Source organism: Hyperoodon ampullatus (assembly GCF_949752795.1).
Source record: "Hyperoodon ampullatus genome assembly, chromosome: 8".
NCBI classification, from domain to species: domain Eukaryota; kingdom Metazoa; phylum Chordata; class Mammalia; order Artiodactyla; family Ziphiidae; genus Hyperoodon; species Hyperoodon ampullatus.
The window spans coordinates 66,212,255-66,225,193 of NC_136921.1; the positions used below are offsets into that span (position 1 = coordinate 66,212,255).

A 12,939-nucleotide genomic window follows, 5' to 3' on the forward strand; every position below is an offset into this window, starting at 1 on the left:
AACCGTGTTTTCTCTTAATGCTTCTTGGGCATGGAGACTGTGGTTCAGTCTCGCAGGACCCCAGCCTTTCTGTAGTGACAGCACTTTTGGAGCCTGGTGTCCCTGGACAAATGTCCCCTGGGAAGCATCCTCATCTCTACACTTGAGGCATCTCAGCTGTTCCCCCTAAAACCTAGTTGAGAGGAAAATGACAACAAGAGAGAACAAATCCCCAGCCTCAGGCACAAGGGAAGGTTTTATCACCGTGATTCTTACTTACTTTTATTTTCCCCTGCATTCTAGGAGGATTCACATCAGTCCCTTCCTCCACGCTTGCCCTCCTGTGAATTGGAATTTTCGCCTCTGTGCTTTTGCTGTCCTGTGCAGTTCACTGTTTTCTCTTCTCTCTGGTAGGTCAGCAAAACTGGTGCTGAGGGAGCTGTTCTCGACGAAGCTAAAAATATCAATAAGTCTTTGTCTGCTCTTGGAAATGTGATCTCTGCCTTGGCAGAAGGGACGGTAAGTGACCCTGTCCCCATCTAGTAACTGATATTATGAGAAGTCACCTTTTGGGTTCGTGTACTCTCTTTGCCACACACCCCAGAGATTCATTTGTTTTTGTTCAGAAAGGGACAGGGGGAATCCTGGCTGTGGACACCCTGCTTGCTAGGAAATCTAGCCCATTAAAATGTGTGAATGGTGATGCTACTTTCATATGACCCGGGTGGTCCCAGAATGGGCATTCCACACTTTGGCAAGATCCAAAGACCAGGCAACAGATTTTTATTTCACATGTTTCTAAGCCCAGTTCCCATCACTAACTTGCTTGCCTCTGTATTTTCTCTTTGAATGGGCTGTAACAGCCAATATTTTTTCTTTTCCTAAACAGAAAACACACGTGCCATACCGGGACAGCAAGATGACTCGGATTCTTCAGGACTCTCTGGGTGGGAACTGTAGAACCACCATCGTTATTTGCTGTTCTCCCTCGGTATTCAATGAAGCTGAGACCAAGTCAACGCTAATGTTTGGACAAAGGTGGGTGTGGCCTCTCGTAACCTACGCTCTGAGCTGGGTCTTAGGTGTTAGGAGTTAGTGGCGAGGGGCTAGGGTCAGAGAGGGAACAGAGCGAGGAAGCAAGCAGCCTGTTAGTAAATTGCATCTAGCAGGTGACCTGTAAACTTGAGGCATCATTTATTGAGGCCAAAGGAACAATTATGTTTTAAAATAATGGGTAGGAATATGCTTATCAAAGGTATGATGCTGAAAAAAACAACTCAAGCTTATTATAGATGTGATTGTTGGTTATTCAGTGGAGTGTTACTTTTGTTCGTCATGGAATTAAGTCTCTCAGGTTCACAGGATTTCAAGTGTATATAACTCGACTGGTAACTACCAGTCTTAGTAGTATGATTAGTGGTACCACTACTACCAGTAATTACTTCAGTATTTGGGATCCACTGCAAATTTGCTGATAGAATAACTGAAACGTAGGTGATTGTAGAGTAGTTGCATAAATATGAAAGGGTGGGAGAAGAAATACTGATACTCACCCTGGGGGTAGGAGATGCAGCATGCATGTTGAGGAAAGAGGAGGATGGCAGCCCTCTTCTCACCTTCAAAAATGTCCAAAGGGGCTTCCCTGGTGGCGCAGTGGTTGAGAGTCCGCCTGCCGATGCAGGGGACATGGGTTCGTGCCCTGGTCTGGGAAGATCCCACATGCTGCGGAGCGGCTGGGCCCGTGAGCCATGGCCGCTGAGCCTGCGCGTCCGGAGCCTGTGCTCCACAACGGGAGAGGCCACAGCAGTGAGAGGCCCGCATACCGCAAAAAACAAACAAACAAACAAAATGTCCAAAGGAGATTTCCTAGATGTCTGAGAATTTTACTAGGTAGGCAGCAAGGACAGTCAGTAATCCTACAACAACGTTCGTGGGTATGGGTTAGTTCATCCCTTCCTTTCTTGATCTTCAGTAATGGCCTGTCAGTTTCAGGTGTTGAGCCCCATCCTCCCTGCATGGCTGCCTCAGGTGCTAGTTCCCAGAGTGCTGGGGTGTTGTGGCTTGGGGCAATCTGAGCATCTTCCATGCTCAATGGGCTGAGCCTGAACCTGAGGTTGGGAGTTGTGGATTCTACTGCTGTCATTCCCTTCAAACAACTGTGTGATCTTTAGACAAGTTACCAGTTCTCTGCGGGCTCCAGCTGCCTTTTGCACGGAGCACTCCCTCTGCCTTCCTCCTGGGAGTGTGTTGTGTGGTTATGCCTGAGAAATCGTTTAAGATGCCTAGCGAAAGGCCAGATGGTGGTCGGCATTCTGAATGGGAGATTGTTACGGCTTGTTTAAACTTCATTAAACCCCAGTCATTTCCTGAACCCTCAACAGAACATAGAATTACCCAGTCATGGCACCTGTGGGATGTCTAAATAAATAATAATTACACTGAACGGTTGTAGAACTAATATATCTTTTAAATTGGATTTGGGTCCTTTACTTCCTCTCAGATCACTTCCTTGATTAGCACAATGCTTAGGTCAATGGATTGCAGTAGGATAACACCTACTTTTTCTTAAGGGTACAGAATACCTATAAACCTGTATCTGTTTATGGGAAACATAGAGTACTGTGGTGATCATCCTGCTTGCCCCATCTCTCCTGGTTTCTTAAACTTGAGCTTTAACAGTTTCCTCTGAAGACATGTTTGAGGAAACCAGCACTGAATGCGTTTACAAAGGGAACATCTCTTAAAAAAAATTCTCATCCACAAAGCAAAGATAATCTGAATCTTTGCAAGCCAGAGTCTTCCTGGGGCATGGGCTCTGTCTCAAGGCTGCTGCTCTTGGTAGGCATTTGCAGCTGTCTATAGGAAGAGTCTTAGGTATAAGTCTGAACGATGATTATCTTTCTTCTGATCTCAGTGAAGCCATCATCAGTATCATCATTATCATTAGCACTTTTTTAAAGGAACTAGTGTGTACCAGGCATGTCAAAATCCTTATAGAAATTCTATCAGGTAGGCATCTCTCCCCTTTGTGCAGAGGATGAAATTGAGGCTTTGGCTCCAAGCCATTAGGTCCTGCCCCTGAGACCACACAGCCAGTAAATAACTAAACGTGCGGGATGTTATAGGACCGAGACTATATCATTTGACCCACAGCCTCTTCCATGTGGGCTGCTTGATCAGGGACCTTGATGAGCACAGCCCTCTGGGGTCAGTTACTCCAGCTTTGAAGCTAAGCTCTGCTTCTCACCCATTTTTTTTCTCTCATTTCCTTCTCTTGGAGCCTGAATCTCCTTGCCTATAGGAAGAAATATAATAACACCTACTTCTGATAATTATTGGGAGGATTAAATGAGTTGCTTCCGTTTTTACGTAGCACAAGGGCTGGCACAGAATAAGGTGTCCAGTGATTGCAAGTCCCCCCTTTCCTCCATCTTTCAACAGGCTTGAGAAGTCATGGCCATGCATGGGACTGGACTGAACGTGACATAATGTACAAGGATATGGGTGTAATATAAGGATCAGGACTGAATGAAGTAGGAGTAGAATTAAATTTCTGGAATGAATGATTAAAGAAATGCTGCTGAAGAAAACCTAAATAGACATTTCTCCAAAGAAGATAAACAGATGGCCAACAAACACATGAAAGGATGCTCAACATCACTAATCATTAGAGAAATGCAAATCAAAACTACAGTGAGGTATCACCTCACACCAGTCACAATGGCCATCATCAAAAATCTACAAACAATAAATGCTGGAGAGGGTGTGGAGAAAGGGAACCCTCTTGCACTGTTGGTGGGAATGTAAATTGATACAGCCTCTATAGAGAGAACAGTGTGGAGGTTCCTTAAAAAACTAAAAATAGAACTACCATACGACCCAGCAATCCCACTACTGGGCATATATCCTGAGAAAACCATAATTCCAAGAGTCATGTACCACAATGTTCATTGCAACACTGTTTACAATAGCCAGGGCATGGAAGCAACCTAAGTGTCCATCGACAGATGAATGGATCAAAAAGATGTGACACGTATATACGATAAAAGAAACGAAACTGAGTTATTTGTAGTGAGGTGGATGGACCTAGAGTCCGTCATACAGACTGAAATAAGTCAGAAAGAGAAAAATAAATACTGTATTTATGGTATCTATATATAGATATATGGAATCTAAAAAAAAAAAAAGGTTCTGATGAACCTAGGGGCAGCACAGGAATAAAGACGCAGATGTAGAGAATGGACTTGAGGACACAGGGAGGGGGAAGGGTAAACTGGGACAAAGTGAGAGAGTAGCATTGACATATACACTACCAAATGTAAAATAGATAGCTAGTGGGAAGCAGCTGCATAGCACAGGGAGATCAGCTCGGTGCTTTGTGTCTACCTAGAAGGGTGGGATAGGGAGGGTGGGAGGGAGACGCAAGAGGAAGTGGATATGGGGATATATGTATACATATAGCTGATTCACTTTGTTATACAGCAGAAACTAACACAACATTGTAAAGCAGTTATACTCCAATAAAGATGTTAAAAAAAAAAATAAAAAGACCCTTAGTATGCATATTAAAACAAAAAGAAATCCTGCTGATAATTTAGGATTCCAGGAAATAAATAGTATGTCAACTATATTTTCAAATGAAATAGGTTGGTCTATAATCTTTAGTCAGAGTCATCTGGGTACTAGGCTCCATGAGGACAAGGGCTAGTTTATTACCAGACTCAGTTGTCCCAACAAGCACCTAGGACAACTAGGACACCGTAGGTGGTCAACAGACAAATGTTATCAAGATGAATGAACAGAGGAACCTAATGCTTATTATGTAGGAATCCCTAGAACATTAGAGCGGGTGCTGAACTATGACACCATTACGTCCAGAAATTTGGTTGGGTTTCGATCTGGTTTGTTTTCCTGCCTTTAATTAGAAATGTGTGAAATTTTGTTCCCTTTCCTCCATCTTCAAGTTAGTTAATGGGTTCTCCAAAGACATCTAACTTCTCTGTGGGGCCAGTACCCGATTTATTGTTAACTTCACACATTGAACCCAATGACACGCAGACATGAGTCTGAACATCAGATTAGACATGGTATCTGATAGCTAATGAGATTAAGCAGTATGAACTCAGAAGAGACTGCCGGGAGTCTCCCAAATTCAGTATGACGAGTGTTCATGATATTCTTGTTGCAGGGGTGGCCAAACCTAAGGGCAGCATGAAGTTACTTAGTTCTTGCCACGTGGTTCTTTCAAGGACACGAAGAAAGTCCATGTTTGTTGCTAGGCTATACTGTATTGATGTTCTGAATAAAACAGTAGTAGGTCCTTTGATGCAGTAGAAACATGACAGAGTATATAGATGACTGAGGGCAGCAGAGAGTCAAAAAGCCGTCCTCTGTCAGGAAGCTGAACACTTCCTACTTTAAGGGATGGGGACTCAAATTAGAGCACTTTCACTAATTTTTCTTTTTCATCTGGCTCCCAGAGTTTCATTTTTTTAGTCTTTAATTACTCTTCCGAAGTACTTTTTTTAAAAAAAATTTATTTATTTATTTTTATTTGCGTTGGGTCTTCGTTTCTGTGCGAGGGCTTTCTCTAGTTGCGGCGAGTGGGGGCCACTCTTCATTGCGGTGCGCAGGGCCTCTCACTATCGCGGCCTCTCTTGTTGCGGAGCACAGGCTCCAGACGCACAGGCTCAGTAGTTGTGGCTCATGGGCCCAGTTGCTCCGCGGCATGTGGGATCTTCCCAGACCAGGGCTCGAACCCGTGTCCCCTGCATTGGCAGGCAGATTCTCAACCACTGCGCCACCAGGGAAGCCCCCCTTTTTTTTCTTTTAAATGAAGTGCTGTCAGGCATACTAAAACCTTTGGAGGAAAGGTAATGCGTTCTTTTTTTTTAATATATATTAATAAATTTATTTATTTATTTATTTAATTGGTGCATTGGGTCTTCATTTCTGCGCTCAGGCTTTCTCTAGTTGTAGTGAGCAGGGGCTACTCTTTGTTGTGGTGCACGACCTTCTCATTGCAGTGGTGTCTCTTGATACGGAACACGGGCTCTAGGCACGTGGGCTTCAGTAGTTGTGGCACACGGGCTCAGTAGTTGTGGCTCGCGGGCTCTAGAGCACAGGCTCAGTAGTCGTGGTGCACAGGCTTAGTTGCTCCGTGGCATGTGGGATCTTCCCGGACCAGGGCTTGAACCTGTATCCCCTGCATTGGCAGGTGGATTCTTAACCACTGCGCCCAGGGAAGTCCCCAAAGTACTTTTATAGCACTATTCAAAAAGGTTATTTTTAAGTTTTAGAAGTGTGAAAAGCACCCAGTTATCAATTATCAAATCACCCAATCATGGAAGCCTATTTAATGTACCTTGATTTGTTATGGTAATGAGGGAAAGGTGGGTCCCCAGGGGGCAGACCAATCAGTTTAGAAAAAGCCTGAATCAGCACATTGTTGACACCAAGAATTTGATTGATCCAGCATGAATAATTTAAAGGCTTTATTTATATGTTAAATGTGAAAGGAGAATGGATAGTTTAGGAAAAGTAATATTCTTTTTTCTTTTTCCAATATGCACTTTTTGAAAAAAAAATGGTGCCATTCACGCTCGGTTTAATGGCAGCTGGATTAGGCAGAGCCTGAGTGGTGTGTGTGCAAAATGCATGTCCCCAGAGCATAAGAACAAGTTCCCTGCGGGACTAGAGCAAGCACTTTGGCTAAGGGAGATGCTTGGCTGCAGGTTTGACATAGGATGGAGAAAGAATCAAATCACCCCCTGTTGGAGGGCTTGTTGCCAAACACCAGTAGGGTTAATCTTTGCTCTTGGAGGAGGAAACGCTGTGGATGACAGTTAGTTTAACCAGATGCCAAATCTTTATCCAAGCTGGTCATTTCTTTTTTTTTTTGCGGTACGCGGGCCTCTCACTGCTGTGGCCTCTCCCGTTGCGGAGCACAGGCTCCGGACACGCAGGCCCAGCGGCCATGGCTCATGGGCCCAGCCACTCCGCGGCATGTAGGATCTTCCCGGACCGGGGCACGAACCCACGTCCCCTGCATCGGCAGGCAGACTCTCAACCACTGCGCCACCAGGGAAGCCCCCAAAGCTGGTCATTTCTTAATGTTTCTCCGGAGATTAAAATTTTTCAAAAGACAAAATTTAAAGCTTTTAATTCCTCCTTCCCTACATCCCCGACTCATGGGCAGGGAAATGGCCTTAACCGGGAAATGGGAAGGTGCTTTGCAGCAGTCATGTGTCCAGAAGAAGGTTAGGTGTTTTATATGGGAACTAGGACCCAGAGCAGATAGAAGGTGTGATCGTTTTATGTGTTAACTTGACCAGGCTGTAGTAGCCAATTATTTAATCAAACACTAACCTAGGTGTTGCTCTGAAATTTTTTTGTGGATGTGGTTACCATCTACCATCAGTTGACTTTAAGTAAAACACATTATCCTCCATAATACGGGTGAGCCTCATCCAATCAGATGAAGGCGTTAAGAGCAAAAACTGAGGTTTTCTGGAGAAGAAACTCTGCCTCAAGACTATAGCATCGATTTCTGCCTGAGTTTCCAGTGAGCCAATTTCAGTAGATGATAGATAGATAGATAGATATCCTCTCTGCTATATAAGATATCAGATATATAAGATCTCTCTCCCTCTCCCTCTCTCCCTCTCCCTCCCCTGTTGGTTCTGTTTCTCTGGAGAACCCTGACTGATAGAGAGGGATGCTGGGCTACCCTCTTTCACCCCACAATGAGAGGATCTCAGTCTCTTTATCTCTCTCTCATGCACACCATTCACCATGTGGAATCATACATTACAGATTTATTCTATGCATCGAAGGTGTGGGTTTATCTAGAGCTCCTTGTTCAAATGCCACTACTATCCTGGAGAGGGAAAGAAAATGCTGAAAACAAGGGATAGGAAGGTACCAAGAACAAACATCTTCCTGGCTGTTCCAGGGGAGGCCAAGGTAATTTGAAGAAACTCCAACAGTATGTAGTTTCTCTATCATTTAGAACTGATCTTGGCCAGAAAGTACAAATATAGGCAATTATTCAGGAAATAGGTGGGGACGGGATTTAACAGGACATAGAGTGATGTGAACCAGTGGTTCTACAACTTCCCCTCTTCAACAAGGGTTTGATTCAAGTGCCAAATAATGGTGACATCACATATGGGGGCTTAATGAAGGTGGTAGAAATGCACATGATCAGTAATCTTGGAAGCCTGGGCATGTGGTTCTGAACAAGTAAATTGCGAGTTCAGTGACAGAGTAACTGAGAGGTGCTGAGGAGGACATAACAGAACACGCGGGGACAGAGGGGTGGAGTCTTCCTCTTTCCACCCTTCAGTGGAATATGTCAGTGTATCCTTTTCTGACGTAACTGTCTTTGTATGGAGATCTAGGTGGAATATGTACTGTGGCCTCTGCTCTCTGTCTGCTATGCTTGGTCTGCCTTCTCCAAAAATGGTTAACATTCGTTAGCTTTGAGATCTTTTAAAAACCGGATCCTGGTTCCCTCCCTATGGGGAGAAGAGATATTATATCTGGTGCAGGCCTAGATCATATTATTTAAGTGGTGCTTAACTCTCTAAAGAAAGCTGAAGCAAAGAAAAACTGCAAAACAGAAACCCTGATCATTGTACCTTTAAGATTTGGCTCATTCCTGCTAAGTAGGTCTTGCTATTAAGTTGTAAACCTAATATTAATTAAGGTTCTTCCCCTAACTAGCCTTTGGTTAGGATTTTGCTCAGTGTCTGCTATGGTCATAGCTTGTGGAACAGGCATTTATTTCTGTATACAGCTTAGGGGATCTGGTTGAAAAACCAAACTGAGGATCTTTGAAAGTGAAGACCCAAGATACTTTTGTGCTCCCTTGTGAGTGATGAGGTCACACTGGATCAATCATATGTTAGCAGAGTGAGATTGACCCATAAAGATGATGAATGAGCAGTAAGTTCATGGCTATGGTAAGGCTCCCATGGATTACTGGGGTTTTTTCCTGTATCAAGGAGGTGATGTCCCAAAACTATAGGGCTGGGTGGTATTGCTATTGCTATATAGCTTCAGCTAGAAAAAATGATAAAACCTGCCTTAAGAGCATTTCTTAATTTCTGCTATCCCATCAATTTTATGTTTCCTTGTTAGCTACCTGAAATTCTTTTGCAAACCAGGCTGAGCAGGAAATGCTCATGGGTCCTGGCACTGTGTCCTGAGTGCCCAGGATCCGTGTTTATTCACTGTGTTTGAACAGAGGGTCCAGATGTAACACTGCTTAGTGTGATTGACAGCTAGCACGTATGTGGAAAATACCAAAATAAAAGAGCAAAGAGTATGAGAGCTGGAAGACACTTGGACATGCTCTACAGTGAACAAGGCAAAAACAAAACAAAACAAAACAAAACTCATCAGACCACTAGCTAATCCACACTGGCGGCAAAATTAGATAGAACCTAATCATTAGGCCCTTTTACTCTGTAGATTTTCCTAAAGTTCATGGTAAGAAGCAAAAAGAGATTATAGATGTTCATCATTCTTTTATTCTAGGTCTCTTGTGGGAACAAGGGACCAAGACACTCTTTATTTCCATTTTGCAAGGTTGGTTTCAACCTCCTAGATAGGAGAATATTTGTTCTATTAAAAAGAAATAAATCCAGGCACAGAAGTTCAGTATCTCTCTTAGTAACTCCTGTTTCTTCCACAATCTAGAAATTCTTGTATCTGACTTGATTTCTTTCCACATCAGTTTATTTTTCTTAACTTATTTTTGTTGAATATAACATACATATAGTAAAATACATTTAAGTATGCAACTCAGTAAAAATTTAAATATACATGTATATTCACATGTAACCACCACCTGGCATCTTAGAAGCCTCTCTTTGAACCTTCCCAGTTGGTACCCAACTCTCATGGGTAAGTGTCATCCTGACTTCTGTCAACTTAGATTACTGTTTGCTGTCTTTGAACTTGATACAAATAAAAACATGCAGTATTATTTTGTATCTGGCTTCTTTTATGCAACATTGTATCTTTGAAGTACACTACATTGTTAGGTGTAGGAGTAGTTTAGTTTTCATAGTTATATAATATTTTATTGTATGAATATAGCATGTATGTATCCATTCTACTGTTGATGGTTATTTGGATTGTTTTCATCTTGCGGCTATTATAAATGAAGTTGCTATGACATTGGTTGTCATGTCTTTAGGTGAACGTATGTCCTCATTTCTGTCGGTTATATACCTATGAGTGGAATTGCTAGCTCATAGGATATAAGATATTTACTTTTAATAGATAGTACCAAAAAGTTTTCTAAAATGATTGGAATAGCTTATACTCCCTCTCGTAGCAATTGAGTATTATAGTCACTGCACATCCTCATCAACACTTGGTATTATCAGTTTAACAATTTTTAACCATCCTATTGGGTGTGTAAAAGTATCTTACTGTCATTTTATTTTGCATTTCCCTGAAGGCTAATGTTGTTTGGCACCCTTTGTGGGTGGTATTTATTGGCACTTCTTTTGTGAAGTTCCTACTCAGATCTTTGCCCAGTGTTTTCACCAGTTGTCTGCATTTTTCTGATTGATTTATAGGGATTATTCTGGATAAGTCCTTTGGCAGATATATGGATTGTTTATATCTTCTCTCACTTTGCAGCTTATGTTTTAATTCTTTTAATGGTGGCTTTTAATGAAGAGAGGGTTTTAAATTTTTATGAAGTCAAATTTATTTTTTCTTTCTATTCTATTTAAGAAATTAATTTTTGCCTACCCCAAGGTCTTAAAGATACTCTCTTTTCTTCTAGCAGCTTTATTATTTTACCTTTCACATTTATGCATATGATTCATCTGAAATATAATTTTTTATATGTTATTGGGGGAGTTGATAAAGATCGTCACCTCCACCCCGGCCCCAGCACCGTGTACTGAAAGGAGCATCCCTTCCCTCTGTGCTATATGTGCACCTTTGTTGTAAATCAAATGGCTACATAGCTGAGTGTCTGTTTCTGGATAATCTATTCTGTTTCTATTCTAAAGTTTCTGGACTATTTAATCAGTTTTAATTACTGTGGCTTTATAATGTGTTGATATTCCATCCTCCAGCTTTGTCCTTCAAAACTGTCTTTGCTATTCTTGGCCCTCTTTATTTTTATTATAAATCTTAGAATCAGGTTGTCAATTTCCACAGACACATGCAAAACTCCTGAGATTTTATTTCAGATTGTTTTAAATCTGTAGAACACTATTGTGATAATTAATCTCTCTCCCAATCAGTGTTAGCTGATTTCTTCATGTTCTACCTTTAGCGGATGGAGAGGCATGATGTTTTTGCCTCATTTGGGACTGAATGGAGTCTGTCTAGGACAGCAGGAGCCATGGTTTCCCCCCATTGTTCTCAGTTCCAAATGGGAGTTGGGTTGTATATCTTCCATCTGCTCCTCTGGATTGTTTCTGTACCATCTTTGCTCTGCTCTGTGCCCTGGGACAGTGACCAGTCTGGACAGCTACAATGGGCTCCCTTGCCTCTGGCTTCCAGTTAGTTTCCACCATGGGGAAGGAACATGGGCATGCAGTCATAAGGAGAGAAGAGAGTGAGGTCAGTGTATTAATTTCTTGACTCCTTCCCTGAAGGGTCACTTTGGGTTGGCTGTGTTCTTAGACCAAAGGCTGTTACAGCTTCTACTGGGAAGCCTTCTTCTTTTTTATAAGGGTTAAAAAATTTTTTTTTATTTGTTCTCTTTTTTAAAAATTGAAGTATAGTTGATGTACAATATTATATAATTACAGGTGTACAATACAGTGATTCACAATTTTTAAAGGTTATACTCCATTTATAGTTATTATAAAATATGAACTATATTCCCTGTGCTATACAATATATCCTTGTAGCATATTTATTTTATGCATTGTGGTTTGTACCTCTTAATCCCCTACCCCTATCTTGCCCCTCCCCACTTCCCTCTCCCCACTGGTAACCACTAGTTCATCCTCTGTATCTGTGAGTATGGACAACCTTCTTCTTATAGCTCCCTCCCTCTGGGACCCCTTTAGCCTAAGGGTGGTAATGGCACCCCCATCACTAATGTGGGATACCCATTATGCCTTGTTATTTCCCATCACCCATCCCATACCTTTGTTAAGCTCTTCCCAATTTGAGTAGACTATCTCTTGCCAGGACTCAGATTACTACAGAAGTGGGAGAAAAAGAGTTTTCTCAACAACTTAAAAGAACTTTGAGAATGAGGTTCAGCTATACGAGGGATAACCTTGTTGAGTCTGCTCACAAAATTGGACTTCTGGCTAAACCTGCCTGAGTATAGCATAAAGGCTCTACTCTTCTCTTTCTAGTATCACTGGAAATCAAGAGACTCTTTATGATGTAAAAAGTAAGATTAGTAGCCTTGGACTTCCCTGGTGGTGCAGTGGTTAAGAATCCGCCCGCCAATGCAGGGGACACAGGTTTGAGCCCTGGTCCGGGAAGATCCCACATGCTGCGGAGCAACTAAGCCCGTGCACCACAACTACTGAACCTGCACTCTAGATCCCGCAAGCCACAACTACTGAAGCTGCGTGCCACAACTACTGAAGCCCGCACACCTGGAGCCCGTGCTCCACAACAAGAGAAGCCACCACAGTGAGAAGCCTGCGCACCACAACAAAGAGCAGCCCCTGCCTGCCACAACTAGAGAAAGCCCGTGTGCAGCAACAGACCCAACGCAGAAATAAAGGAAGAGAGGGAGGGAGGGAGGGAGGAAGGAAGGGAGGGAGGGAGGGAGGGAGGAAGGGAGGGAGGGAGGGAGGAAGGAAGGGAGGAAGGAAGGAAGGAAGGAAGAAAGAAATGTTAAAAAAAAAAGATTAGTAGCCTCAAAGTATACCCTTAAATGTCCACAAGCATTTCAGCCATAGGTTATTGTTCACTTTCTTACTAAACTAAGTTGATAATGGATGCTGCAGTGTT

General features: G+C 42.5%; 1 protein-coding gene across 1 annotated transcript in view; it reads left to right on the forward strand.

Moving 5' to 3' along the window:
- Positions 1-12,939, forward strand: part of KIF5C (kinesin family member 5C) — a gene marked incomplete at its 5' end in the record, with an annotated part of 177,576 nt that overhangs the window by 83,941 nt on the left and 80,696 nt on the right. Inside the window, 2 exons of the mRNA XM_079710017.1 lie at positions 394-498; positions 869-1,017. Of these exons, the coding sequence (XP_079566143.1) occupies positions 394-498; positions 869-1,017 (254 nt within the window). The remainder of the gene's footprint in view (positions 1-393; positions 499-868; positions 1,018-12,939) is intronic.